General features: G+C 47.3%; 2 protein-coding genes across 2 annotated transcripts; one reads left to right on the top strand and one right to left on the bottom strand.

Annotated features, from left to right (window-relative positions):
• Nucleotides 1-655: 655 nt before the first annotated feature.
• On the bottom strand, nt 656-2887 carry LOC135387958 (splicing regulatory glutamine/lysine-rich protein 1-like). Its single transcript, XM_064617202.1, has 3 exons — nt 2411-2887; nt 1245-2258; nt 656-1043 (listed from the first exon to the last, which is right to left on the bottom strand). The coding sequence occupies exons 1-3, from the start codon at nt 2789-2791 to the stop codon at nt 693-695; spliced, it is 1746 nt and encodes a 581-aa protein (XP_064473272.1). The 5' UTR covers nt 2792-2887; the 3' UTR covers nt 656-692.
• Nucleotides 2888-3131: 244 nt separating this feature from the next.
• On the top strand, nt 3132-10212 carry LOC135387957 (protein GDAP2 homolog). Its single transcript, XM_064617200.1, has 10 exons — nt 3132-3257; nt 3345-3533; nt 3753-3895; nt 3975-4217; nt 6420-6653; nt 7901-8045; nt 8112-8265; nt 8496-8690; nt 9072-9215; nt 9986-10212. The coding sequence occupies exons 2-10, from the start codon at nt 3361-3363 to the stop codon at nt 10040-10042; spliced, it is 1488 nt and encodes a 495-aa protein (XP_064473270.1). The 5' UTR covers nt 3132-3257; nt 3345-3360; the 3' UTR covers nt 10043-10212.
• Nucleotides 10213-13686: the final 3474 nt, after the last annotated feature.

Genomic DNA, 13686 nt, shown 5'->3' with positions numbered 1-13686 from the left:
ATCAATATGGGATGTTGTTCGGATGGTTCAGAGATCATGTTTATGGATAACGACCATGAAGGTATAGAGTTATATTTGAGGAAAGGCATTATTAAGGCAGTCTTTCACCACTAGTGCCAATGCTAGCTGGATACAGAAAGCCTGTTTAAAGCCCCTTCACTAAGTGAAAACAAGTTGTGATGTCGTCTGCTTCTGCCAACCTCTGCAGACAATTTCAAACGTAGGCTTTCCGTGGCTGCCCATATGACTGATGATGGCTTGTTTCCATAGCTACAACCTCGGATGCAGATTCCACAGCGCTCACAAGGACAACTGCACTTCAATGTGTTAGAAAAGATGCCGAAAGCATAGTTACTATACGTCCTCGTTCGACGGCTAGGTGAAAATTTGCGAGATTCACGATGGGGAGACGAATGTGGCCTCGTTCAGGGATTGAGAGGCACTTGAACTCTTATGCTGACTTCTTTTATGTCTGAACCGGTTACTGCTGTTCATTTTTTCCGGTTCTGCTCTGGTTCCGGTTCAACAGTGTCACGAAAATTTTGGTTCGGTCGCGGCAAAAATAATGGTTCGGGCACGGTTTTCGGTTTGACACCCTGGTTGTATCGGCTACTTTGTTTACTATTGCTGATTAAGTTGAGCACAAATCCAGACATCCGTCATTCGTCATGGGAAACATTTTATTTAATCGCTCAGTCACTGGCGAGGTCCATGTCTCCAGACTTTGCGCTCTGCTGGCTGCTGTCTTCCTCCAGTACCGGTGGAGCCACTTCCGGTTCGTAGCCCTTCTCTTCTTCGTCGTAATCCCTGACAACCGGCGCCTTTTCTTCCTTGACCTTGCTGCGATACTTGCTACCCTTGGTGGAGGGCGAACGCGAGCGCCGCGGGCTTCGTGACTTTCGCCGTTTGTGCTTCTTTCGCAATGGGGAAGGGGATCGACGTCTGGGCGAGAGGGAGAACTGCCTCTCCCGTGATGGACTCCGCTTACTTCTCTTACGGGGAGAGAAGGATTTCTTGGAGCTTCCTTCCTTGGATCTGCTTTCCTGCAAGACGTGACGAGCAATGGCATTAATGACTTAAACGGGTCCTACTACATTTCTAAGGGGGGACGCTGCAATTTTTGTTGCAATATTTTCTTCAGCGAGTCTGCTACGCAGATTTAGGTAGCACCGGTTTTAATTCAACCACTGGAAGGTTGTTGAGTTAAATGACTCGCTCGCTCAAAGCCACGCTTTGAAGCTTACCTTTCTTTCGGGCAGCGGATCGTCGTCATCCGACCCTCTCCTCCTGGATGATTCCTTTTTCTTTTTCTTCTTGATGTCCAACTTCCCTCGAGACCTAGACCGTGATTTCCTGGAACGACTTGTGCTCCTTTTGCGGCTTAAACTACGCTTGCGGCTCAGACTCCTCTTACGACTTAGGCTTCTCTTTCGGCTCAAGCTCCGCTTACGGCTCAGGCTCCTCTTGCGACTCAGGCTTCTCTTACGGCTCAAACTCCTTTTACGGCTCAGGCTCCGTTTGCGGCTTAGGCTCCGCTTACGGCTAAGACTTCTCTTACGACTCAGGCTGCGCTTGCGACTCAGGCTCCTCTTGCGAACGTGTGGTGAAGGCCGCCGAGACCTCGACCTTGATCTCGACTTCTTTCTGCGCCTCACTGGAGTTCGACTCCTGTGTCTGCTTCTACTTCTCCGCCTGGACCTGCTCCGTCTTCGGCTCCTACTTCGCCTACGGCTCCTGCTTCGTCTACGACTTCGACTTCTGCTCTTCCTACTGCTCCGGCTGCGTTTGCGAGAGGAAGAGCGTGAACTCTTCTCAATCTCTGGTTCAATTGCCGCTGTTATGAGGGATTGTGCCTCTTTGACTCTCTTCATAGCTTCGTCAATTTCCTTCTGCGCTGCCTCGGAGCTCTTAGCCTGAGGCTTAACTATGGCATTGTTCGAGTGGTTAATCTTGATGGCTCTGCCAGCCAGTTCCACTCCATTAAACTGAAGGGCTCGACTGACAGTCGCCTGATCCGAGAACTCGACAAATGCGAATCGTGTCGGCTGGTTGTCACCACCGGCCATTCGCACATACTTCACTTCGCCCATCTGGCTGAAGAACTTCAGGAGTTGCTCGCTCGTCACTGTGGAGTCTAAATTTCCAACGTACACGGTTCGCCTGATCTCTTCTATCTTGGCGGGATCCATGTTGGCAGGTAGTGGAGGATAAGGGGGAAGTCCCAGAAGCGTTAACTGTGGATCTGTCGTCTGGATCACCTAAAGACAAAGAAGAAAAAAAGTGTGTATTCGGATGTACTTGAGCCGTCTGTGTTGTCTCACATTTTCCGTATGCCCACACCCAGGCTTTTCATTTGTATAGTATTGGGATGATGTTCTTCGTCTTTTGTCTGAATATCTGGGACGCTTACCTGAATTCCGCCAGCACCCATGGCCACCTGGTTTATAATCCCAGACGACGGTGTACTCTCCAAATCCGGTGGAGTCGCGGCCGAGATGGGCGCCGTCATGGTAAGAGCACGGCTCTCGTCCGGGATCTTGCCATCTGCTACAGGCACCACGATCAGTGCTCGGTCAATGAACACGGTATTAGTCAAGTGCTGTGCCACCCCTACGCTCCATGATTCTTCGTACTTGACGAAGCATACTTTTGCGACGGGGTGGAGCATCAGATCATCGGCGGGGTACAACTTGATGTCCATTATTTTGCCCAAGAAACCGAACAGCGTAGACATCTGTTCCAGCGTTGCTCCTGGAGCAACGTTGGTGATCTGAATGACGCAGGTGTTCATGTTTCAGCAGTATTAACTCTGCATTAAAGACAAAAGAGGTCCGGAAGGACAACAATAGGCACACTTTTGACGCTGGCCATAAGGAATAAGATTGGATTGGATTGGATAATTCAAGGATTTAATCAGATTTAATGATGTCGCTGGCCATTGTGTTTTTATGACTGAATCGGAAGAAAAAGTTCCGTTATTTCAAGAAACGAATATTCCTCAATTTATCGAAGCATTTCATTTATAAACGCGCTGTACCATCTTGAAGCCGAGTTTTGCTATGCCATCTGCAATCTATGCCTCTTTCGAAATAGCAGAACAGCGGAACAATGTTGTGGACGACAGCGATGCTGTAAACGCTGTAAATCTGTAATCGCATGCATCACGTGAAAATGCATCAAGGGTTGCGTGTGTGTACGTCGTTGTTGTATGTGAACTCAAGCCTGTTGATCTTATCCATCTCTTCAACTTTAAACTGGTCAGTTAAAAATCTGTCAGACGGCACTGAGAGTACCGTTCGCCGGTTCTAACCAGTTGACACTCGAAAATCATTTCTACTTCTCAGCTGACAAGACCGAAACATGGATCCCCTTGGAGCCGTGCCGGATGTTGTTGACCTCGGCCGTTTTAAACGATGGTCTGAAATTGCACCTAGAGACTTGAAACTTGATGCAGCACAACAGACGCCAGAAAATGTGCACGAAACTACGCCGTTCCCCATCAACGAAGGTATTAACAAGAAAATAGCCTTGTGGTGAGTTGGGAGTGAGTTGTTTGCAGTCAACGCCCCGTATGGGCAAGTATTACCTGCCCTGACTCAAAAGGGAACAGACAAACCTAAACCTATGCGTCGTTCACATGAACAGGTGTATTGTCGTCTGGGATGGAATAGTTACTCAGTATGATTTTTTGTGTGCCTGACACACTGCTCCTCAAACTACACGAACTTGGAAAATGTGTTCTGTTCCCAAAGGTGTGGAGACATCTCTTGCATAAGTGCACACGCCATTGTGAACTCTACCAACGAAAGCCTAGCCGAGAAATATCCGTCCAGTGCCAGGATCCTGGCCAGGGGCGGACCACAATTAAAGCACGATCTCTTTACAGAAGTCAGAAGTGAGTGTTTCTGATTGCAAAGAATAGTTACTTGGCTCGGATTGACTTTGCACTGCAAGTTATCTCGTCTGCTTTGTAGCATGCCGCACGGGAGAGGCCAAGCTGACGAAGGGCTACAGCCTCCCTGCACGCTTTGTGATCCACACCGTGGGACCCAAATACAACCAGAAATTCCACACGGCTGCAGAAACTGCACTGCATTCCAGTTACTGGAGAGTCCTGCAAGTCATGCGAGAAAACCAGCTGACCACGTTGGGCCTCTGCGCTATCCACTCAACACGTCGGGGATATCCAGCTGCTGCTGGGGCACACATAGCACTGCGTTCGTAATTGAGACTTTTATACGTGTACCACGACCATGTCACACGGACCCCTTCCCAGCGACGCACTCGGAGGCTAAAGGTGGCGCTGCTCATTGGCCCGGTTATTGCTTCCTCAATTTCTACAGTAGTCTGTACCTTAGCTTACCTCGGTATTTTTGTACAGGCGATGAATGCCCCCACGAGAGATGCTTCCTTGTAAAGTTGATTACCGTATTTTCACGCCTATTAGCCGCGGCTTATGCGCGATTTTTTATTTTTCGCGGACGCTCTGCGGCTTATCCGCGGGTGCGGCCTATCTGATGGCTATTTTTCCCTGGTATTTTCCCCATACCCCGGATTAGACGAAAGGGCCGACAGTGCCTCATGTTTTTTCGGAGCAGGACCGCCCGGCCAGTGCACTAACAATACCGAACAGGAGCGGGTCCACATTCGAGTGGACTGACCTTCTGAATACATTCTCCCGCGCAGCTTTAACGAAAAGGGTGACAGTGATTAATCTCTCCTGGAACACCACTAACTCGTCAATCCACGAAAAGCACGCAAAAAGGGCACAATCCGATCTTAGTAGAACACTAGAACTGACCTCCTTGTTATACATTATGCCGACACCGGAATGTGGACCACAGGGTTTATGGCCTTCCCTACGGTCTCCTTTGTCGGCAGACCCACAGGAAGGGCTCAATACACCTGACATCGGGATAAAACGTGGTCAGCATTCGCTACAGTGCCAAGCGTCAGTTCTCATTCGACCAGAGCAGCAGCATTCGTGGGCACGGGCACGGCAGTTAGAGGTTAGGCATGGCTCCAACGCGGAGGCACAGCTACGACAGCGGCTTCAAACTAAAAGTCGTCGACGTCGCGGACCAGTACGAGAACAGGGCAACTGGCAGGGAGTACAGCGTCGACGAGTGTTGAGCGTCTATATCGATTTTGTTTGTGCATCACTGGTTTAGCGCACAAAGCAGTCGCGTCGTATTACCCGCGGCTTATCTGCGAGTGCGGCCTATCTGCAAAAACATTTTCAAAATGTATCTAAAAACGAGTCCTGCGGCTTATCTGCGGTGCGGCTAATACGCGTGAAAATACGGTATTATCATCATTCTACGCGTTTTCATAGGGGCTGTTGCTGTCGTCTGCTACAGTAATCGTGCGTCCGCTTCTGCGCGTTCACAATTCGTATTTCCATCGTCCAATCATGATGCAGATCTCGTGGGCCGATGAGTAGCGTCCCTAGCGGATCGGGCAGACAGGCTCCTCATTGGGTTTGCCGATTATGACATGGTCGCTATAATCTAGTAGGTTGTGATGTGTACGGCTTCGTGGGAACTCTGAAGATGTCCAGATGGCAACGCATGCATGCCGAAAATGTGGAACATGCAAATGTGTTGTTCCATATGCAGGTGTGCCCTGTGGTCCTTGCGGTCACTTTTAATGGCTGAATAGCCAAGCCATTGGTAGCAGATATCTGTGGATAAGAGTCAGAATTCAGGCTAGCTGGTGAAACATGATGACAAATGAAACCCCGAGACAGGAACATACAAACACAACAAATTAGCTGACGAACATAAAAAAAAAAAAAATTGTTGTATCTGTCCCTTCGGGTTCCTCTGTCCTGGGGTTCCAGTTTGCATCAATTTAAGTTATTTACCTTCTGATCCCCTCATCACAATTTCAAATACTTGAGCATATTTAACACTCATAAACTCTATTGCAAAGCATGTATGCATAGAGCCTGAAGTTTTCGGAAAATATTTTTTTCTAAATACGGGGGGTAAAAATCAGGAAAATACACATGCGCTCTAAATTCATGCGAATTACTAACTAAATTACTAACTAAAAAACTGACCGTACTGGTTTGGTACAAACTGTGATGTCACTGCATCTGCTGCCAAACAAGTTAGTGTGCATTCCTACAGGAGTCTCAGTGAGGGCAATTTGCCGGGTCAAGATCGGGTTACCCTAAAGAGGCAACCGTCAATTTGGGGTGCAAATTCGGGGAAAGAATCAGGTTAAACCCTAAAACTTCAGGCTCTGTGTATGCAGTATTGTCCCAGCATGTCCCATTATTTTACGCATGCGGCTGGCAGGAGTACCTGGACATCCCAGAATTGCCTCTAAGCTTTAAGGTGAATACATTTCACAAGCCGTATGCATGTAGTAATCCGAAACCTTCGGAATGTTTTCCCACACAAAAATCTCAGGTACGGTACGCCGGTTCTTGGAGTTGCACGGAGAGTCGATGGAGTGCATCGCATTTGTTGTGGAGGACATCGAAGTTGGGACCTACGAGTCCCTGCTGCCTCTCTATTTCCCTCGTATCCCTCAAGAAGAGGAGGCAGCCTGTCGACTGCTTCCGAAAGACATTGGAGGTGCTTGCGGGGAGCCTTTAATTCCTGAGAGGCAGATACGTATCGTCGACAAGCCCCTTCATGATGGTGAGTTGAAAAATGGTGCGAGGAGTTGTGACATTGTATCTTAGTAAGATGGTCATGATCAGAGATGGGACGAATCCAGAATTTTCCGAATCCGAATCCAAAGAAGCTTCTGCGAATCCATGAATCCTACGAATTTCGAATCCGTTCTTAAAAAGACAAAAAGTGCTTAAAAAAGCCACGTGAAAACATTTCTATTTAAATGTAACTTATTTAACACGTTGCGCTTCGACTACAGGAAATATATATATTGTCATGTCTGAACTGTTTCCATAAAACTAAGAAAGAATCAAAAGGAGAAGATCTTAGTAAGAAACGTCACCAACTTCGTTTTATATAACCTCGCCTGTGGCACACTTCGGTTTACGAATGCAGCTTCAGATCTATCGGAATACATTGAGTTTTGTGGGATATCTAATCAAAAGATACGGGGCACGCAGTGCCACAGCGACAGCAAGGGGCGTGGCAGACAAACGTCGTATAAAAGCAGGGGTCTCGGTAGAACTGGGGTCATTTTTCGCTTGGCTTTTCTCGACGGCTGAAGGTAAAATAAACCTGTATGTGTTCTGATTGAATCTGTTGTGCTGCTTGTTCCTTTGCGCGGGGAACGGACGGACTGATGCCCCGAGGTTGTGGGAACTTAGGTTTCCACAACTGGCGCCCAACGTGGGGCTCGGTTCCCCAGGGATGACGTCTGGGGGAAGCCTCGTAAACCCCACACGCCTAGTTTCGAACAAAAATGAAGCTTGAAAAAAAAAGCTGGATTCAACTCGAGAAAAGCCAAGCGAAAAATGACCCCAGTTCTACCGAGACCCCCGCTTTTATACGACGTTTGTCTGCCACGCCCCCTTGCTGTCGCTGTGGCACTGCGTGCCCCGTATCTTTTGATTAGATATCCCACAGTTTGTAAGAGATGTCGCTTCACCACGAAATTCGAGCATATACATAATACTGTATATACGTTCATGTTTCGCCTATCCGTAAGTCAGTTAACTGGAAAACTTGTTATCCGAACTGGAACAAGAACCAGTTCTAGAACAAGAAACTGCAGCATCCCTGCACTTGATTCATTTACGTTTTCTGGGACACCCTGTATATAATATTCGAGTATACTCGTAGAATTCCACGTTAGATTCGGAATTCAACTGTTTCACTTTGCTATCACAATTGGGTATACTAGTACAGCCCTATAAAAAACAACAACAACAACAAAAGTCTGGTAACAGATAAGAGGCAAACACCCTTCGCAGTGGATGACGACGAGAGTGTCGACATCAACCTGGACAGCTCTGTGTGCGTGGGAAAGACTGCCTTTGCGCGCATGCACGGTGATGTCGACCACAGGCGAGCAACTCTGGGAGACAACCTGACTCGTGAAGTCCATCGCACACAAAGGTTAGTGAGCGAAAGCGTCCATGTGGAGCAGAACAGGCGAGAACGTCTTCCGGTACAAACTTCCAGGTACGAACGTCTGCTTCGACGTGCGAAACAGGAGGACCTGTCGAGCATAGAGTCCCTGCACTGCTTCTACCTCGGAGGCAAAGATCGACGTGGGAGGCCCTTCTTTGTGTTTGTTGGTCAACGGTTTCGTCCTCACGAGGTTGACCTGGAGAAGGTGATGTGTGGTGCTTAATTCACACACTTTTTTGGGATTGTGCGCACATTCTCGGTATTTTGGCAGTACACAGGAAACGTTTGTGTACATGCTGTAATGAACGTGAACATAGAATTATGCGACGCCATTTTCTTGTCAGTTACTAAAAGTAGAGTAAAGTACATAGCGGCAGTAAATCGTGGAGAGGCACAGCATTCTGAATGGCGTATTTTCTACGCCAATCGATACAGGCATTGCTGTACGCGATTGACACCATGGATGGTGTGGTGAGCGAGGACTACAGCGTAGTGTACCTGCACTCCCTCACCACGGGCGAGCATCACGTTCCCATATCCTTTCTTCGAGACGTGTACGAGAGCATGGAGCTGCGTTACCGCAAACGCTTGTCAGCGGTCTACATGTTGCACCCCACGTGGTGGACAAAGGTATGTCTGTTCAACCCTTCAGTTTTTTTTTTCTGGCTGAGACATTGAGCCTGAACTTCATAGATATCGGATTCATGTTTATTGTGACATACTTGCTTTGACTACTCTTGGGTAGTAACTAGAGTTACTGAATAGCTTCAGAGTACTGCAACTGATGTACATCTGCAAGTGCGAAGTATTTATAGTCTCCGTCTGTGTCTGCAGAAGTGTCTGGTGCTTTCGGGTAGCTTCAGTCGTCAGGTTTCTCGGGATGAGAGTGATGTGAACTGGGAAAGTAAAAACGGATTTTCGTCGGGTTTACACCAAAACACGACGCTCTTCACACGCATTCGCATCGTGCAACTCACATATGGGGGATTGTGACTCCTTGAATCTCTTCAGGTGGTGACTTGGTGGTTCACCACGTTCACGGCGGCCGAGATCCGACACAAGGTTCACCCCATACGTGGAGTGGAGGACCTCTACTGCATCATTGCTCCTGACCAAATTGAGCTGCCGAGGTTTGTGCTCGACTACGATTACTTGGTAAGGTCGTCCGATTAGTCATCCAGGATAATCGAAGGGGCTGTGACACTCGAATTTGTGTCTGCTTTGATTGACGTCCCAGATAACTTGTATCGGAGTAGATGTTTTCGATAAGGCGGTTCATAGAAAGTGAACGAAGTGGAGAGGAGTCACTGCTACGCCTCGGGACAAGTTAACTCCCACAGTGCTGGACAAAAGTTTACGGAACACACTCCGACGCATTCCTTCCTCAGAATTTCTTGCTTTGCGGCACAGCATCATCCAGGAGATACGGTTTTTAGATAGGGAACACAGCCGTATGGGGGGGGGGCGATCCCCCCCTTAAATCCGCCCCTGCCTCAGAGTGACGTGCTAACAGCGAATGAACCGTGCGAACAGGTGACTGGTCCGTAGAGTCCCATTCGCTGCTACCACGTCACTCCGAGGAAAGAATGTGCCGGAGCATGTTCCGTAAACGTTTGTCCAGCACTGTACAAGGTCAACTCTGCCGATAAATCTAAAGACTGCTGTGGTAGGCCGGGTTAGACAGGCTGATGACGGCTCCAAGTCACAACGTTATAGCTTCTGCGGCTGTAGCTCTTACATTGTCTCTGAGTATAAATTGAATTGCCGCTACGAGGTAGTTAGGTATGGCGTAAAAGTACGTGACGCAGGAGAAATTGCTTTGCAGGGAACCACGGCGTGCGTAGCTACGGGAGCCTAAAAAATGAAGTGTCACAGCCCCGTAGGGGTGTATGTACTCGTACCTGCTTACCGCTCTTGTATTGCAGGTGAATGGAGTGAGGTACTGTGACGTTCCGATCACACAGTCGTCGCGTCGCCAGTGAAGGGGCCCTCTTTGATTGCTGGGGGCTTGCAGAGCTTCTTTTTTCTGTTTTTAATTGTGTACATAGCTTTATGATTGTACATATAATTTTTTAAGACATGCTCAGTCAATTTGGGGGTATGACTGTATGAAAGACACGCTACGGGTTAATAAATTTGTACATTGATTTCATTTGTTCTCGGTGTTACCGTTAATACAGTTGCGTTCAACCTAGGTAAGTTCGGCAGTTCCTCCGGAGAAATAACTCCGTTACGGTCGACTGACATCATTTCGTGCTGTTCTTAGGCTGAACGTGGGTATAGATAGGCCCTATTGGCTGTCCAAGTGACAGCAAGTGCCTGTAGGAACCCAGTCAGCACAAATTGTTGCAGTGACATTGCACCAATATTGCCGTGCAATATTGATGTTACGTTGCTGATGACAGAGTTCATTATGATGCAACAATGTTATGGAAACAACATTGCAAAAATGTGACAATGCAACATTGCCAATGACCAGTTATTTTACATTGTGGCAAAGTTATGAAAGCAACACTGGAGGAGCACTGCAGTGTTGTCTTGGTGATATATGTGCTATGTGGCACAGTATGCTTACATATTCAGTAATCGTCCTGGGCAGACTTCAGGAGAACAGAGCCCACTTTCGTCGGGAAAGCTTATCGGGAAACCCTGGGAAAAACGCAGACAGCACAGCCAGGATTCGAACCCGTGTTACCTCCCCGTCTCAGCGCAGAAGGCGATCCTTCTAACCACCGACGTTATCGAAGAACGCCGTATGGATGGTCGAAGCATGCATTCGCATGTGCGTAAGAACGGATTGTAATGAATTTCAAGTTCTGTGTTAGATTAATTTTCTTTGAGCATATGTTGTCCTCGTCTCGATCCTTTGGTCCATAGTCATCCCCCATAGTGTGTCCGCAGCGTTGTCCCAGAATATAATTAGGGAGTGACTTTAGAGATTTAAACATAGTGCCCGATTTTTACCCCCCGAATCTGAAAAAGGCATTTAACCCGAAAAAGTCACTCCCTAAATATAATGTCTCTCAAAGTGTGCATTAATTCTTCCCATAATTCTCACACTAAACATTCTCAGATGTCTCATATTTTCTTTTTTCTTCGGTATATTGCCTGCATTTACTTTTTTGTTATTTAGTTTTCAGGTCCCACTGAAAGTCTGTTGTTGCCCTAGCATTGCTACAATGTTGCTTCAATAGCATTGCATCAGCAATCTAACTGTAGTGTTCCCTCACTGCAGCACATGAAACATTTCCTCAGCAACGTAATTGTAATGTTTCTAAAATGCAACATCTGAAATGCTGCACCAACGTTGAACTAGAATCATTGTGGTAACATCCCATTTGTGCATGAAGCGTTGCTGTAACATTTGAGCACATCGTCACAAACAAACTGATAAATGACGGGTGAACATCACGGGAAGTTCCGACGATTAGATTTCATTGTCAAATGGTGGGAATCATGGATAGAACAAGATGGTGCATATGTTGTGTTACTGAAACACTGAAGTGCTTCAGCAATGTTAGATTCCAAAAGTGCAACGTCGCAGCAGTGTGTTTGTTTCAATGTCTCTGCAACGTTTCAGACGTCGCCTCGAGGTAACATCTCTATTACACGTTGTAACTGCGGTGTTTCCTCAATGTTCCATGTGCATCATTGCTTTCGCAACAAAATTTACAGTGTTAACTCTACGCATTCTTTGAAATACAGTAGACACACTGACACAATTATAGTGCTGCGACATTAAGATGAGGTTGCTGTTTTGTGAGCAAAACTATTGTAGCATTGCATGAAAATTGTTTGCCAAACACGACATCAGCAATGTAACTGCGACATTTCATCAGTGTAGCACACATGCAACATTACTTCGGCAGCACAATCACGGTGTTAGCTCTGTGCATCTTTTGAAATACAGCAAAAACATTGAAATAAAGATATTGCACCAACGTTGAATTTACGTTGCCAATTAAGCGTTTTGGAAGGAATGCAATTGCAACATAGCATTGACATTGCTTGGAAAACATTGCATCAACCATGTAGATGCCACATTACCTCAGTGTAACATATTCAACATTGCTTCAGTAACATCATCGCGATGTTAGCTTTACGCTATATTTGAAACATAGCATGAACATTGAAACAAATATATTGCTACAATGATGAATGTGGGCATGAAACATTGCTGCAACACTTCAACGTTCAGGTAGCATTGATGCAACACATTTGCAACATCTTGTGCTGTCTGGGAAATGCACAACCCTGCGACACAAACTGCGCTTTTTGCTTTGATGTTGCTCCTACTCCTTTGACGTAAGTACAGTCGCCGTCCAACACTTCGGACTCGAAAAATTCGCGCTTTACCATTTTTCGGACAAAACTCTCGGCACCGTCAAGCTCACCATAGAGCGAATGTATTTACGCTTCCAATATTTCGCATAGTGTATCGGACGGAGTGCCTGGTTTTTTGTACTTATTTTGCTCCGAGCGTGACTATTTTTTCGGACGTTCGGTCAGATGCACTACAGTGCGTTTTCGGGACTTTTCGGACCGCGCCACGAAGGGAAGTCCGCCAACCAGGCACATGAGTAGAAGAGCAGCGCGCATGCCGATCTACCGCCGCAAGGTTCAGACGACAGTGGCAGTGATGAAGAGGTTGCAATTGGCGCACCCGTCAGCCATGGTGATCCTTGCGGCCGCTACTACGCTCGTGGAAGTGTATCACGCCAATGCTACACAAGCAGAAATACGCCGCGATGCGTTATCCCTTGTCCGGCATCGGCTGACAATCTACTTGGGTAATTTTTTTCGTCTGCAAAATGCTTAGATATTGACGAGCTTTAAAGATTAGCGGTGAAAGATGGAAGTCACTGGAAAGGTTAGCCAGCTGTAGGATTCGAACCCACATGCTTGGGTAGCCGCAGGGGCTCCGGCGGCGTGACGTCACTATCTAAGCGGAGGAGTGAGAGGGCGGCGCTCAGAGAAGAATAGGGCCGTCCAAACGCCCCGTAACTTTAGGACACTCCTGCAGGATCGCGGCATTCCTTTTCTCAAGGTCGCGCCCTCATTGGTTCTTAGGGAGTGACGTTTTATCGTTTTTTCTCCCAGAGAGGGAATTCCGGAATTCCTTCCTCTCAACACCCGTTGTGTGCTCTTGTCCTGTATTCTGTCGAATAACAGTCAAACTATACAACTATTTTGCGTGGGATTTTTGGTCAGTGGACCACGAGAAATGACAAAAGTTGCGAAATCGACAGGAGCGGATGCGACCGTCCCTTTAAGTCCTGTCCGAATAGTCCGGAAGTCGTGCGAGTTGTAGTTACGCGTTTGCCGCAAAGCTTTTGCTGGCACTGCCTAGGTGGCACTAGTGTGGCTGTTCTGAGAGAACGCGTTCAAATACTCGTACGTCAATGCGCACCATAGCGCACAGAAAGACGGCAAGTGTGGCGCACAAGGATTTAAACGTGGCCGTTGTGACCAGTATGAGTAGTAGCATCATTTACAGATTCCGGAGTGTATAATAGGCTCTTTGTCTCCGCATTAACTGCATTTCACAATCTCTTATCTCCAGAGTCCTCCCTAATTTGTCATTACAATCTATACGTGCCTCACTGGATTACCTCAAAATATCTAT

The sequence above is a fragment of the Ornithodoros turicata genome, chromosome 3 (genome assembly GCF_037126465.1).
Source record: "Ornithodoros turicata isolate Travis chromosome 3, ASM3712646v1, whole genome shotgun sequence".
Lineage (NCBI taxonomy): Eukaryota > Metazoa > Arthropoda > Arachnida > Ixodida > Argasidae > Ornithodoros > Ornithodoros turicata.
Note: the sequence above shows the minus strand (reverse complement) of the source record. Positions and strands in the feature narration are given on the sequence as shown.

Coding starts and splice junctions, on each gene's coding strand:
- LOC135387957 (XM_064617200.1), top strand. CDS start 3,361: ATGGATCCCCTTGGAGCCGTGCCGGATGTTGTTGACCTCGGCCGTTTT. Junction 3,534..3,752: donor AACAAGAAAATAGCCTTGTG/GTGAGTTGGGAG, acceptor CTGTTCCCAAAG/GTGTGGAGACATCTCTTGCA. Junction 9,216..9,985: donor TGCTCGACTACGATTACTTG/GTAAGGTCGTCC, acceptor CTTGTATTGCAG/GTGAATGGAGTGAGGTACTG.
- LOC135387958 (XM_064617202.1), bottom strand. CDS start 2,791: ATGAACACCTGCGTCATTCAGATCACCAACGTTGCTCCAGGAGCAACG. Junction 2,259..2,410: donor TGGGTGCTGGCGGAATTCAG/GTAAGCGTCCCA, acceptor CTTTGTCTTTAG/GTGATCCAGACGACAGATCC. Junction 1,044..1,244: donor ATCCGCTGCCCGAAAGAAAG/GTAAGCTTCAAA, acceptor CACGTCTTGCAG/GAAAGCAGATCCAAGGAAGG.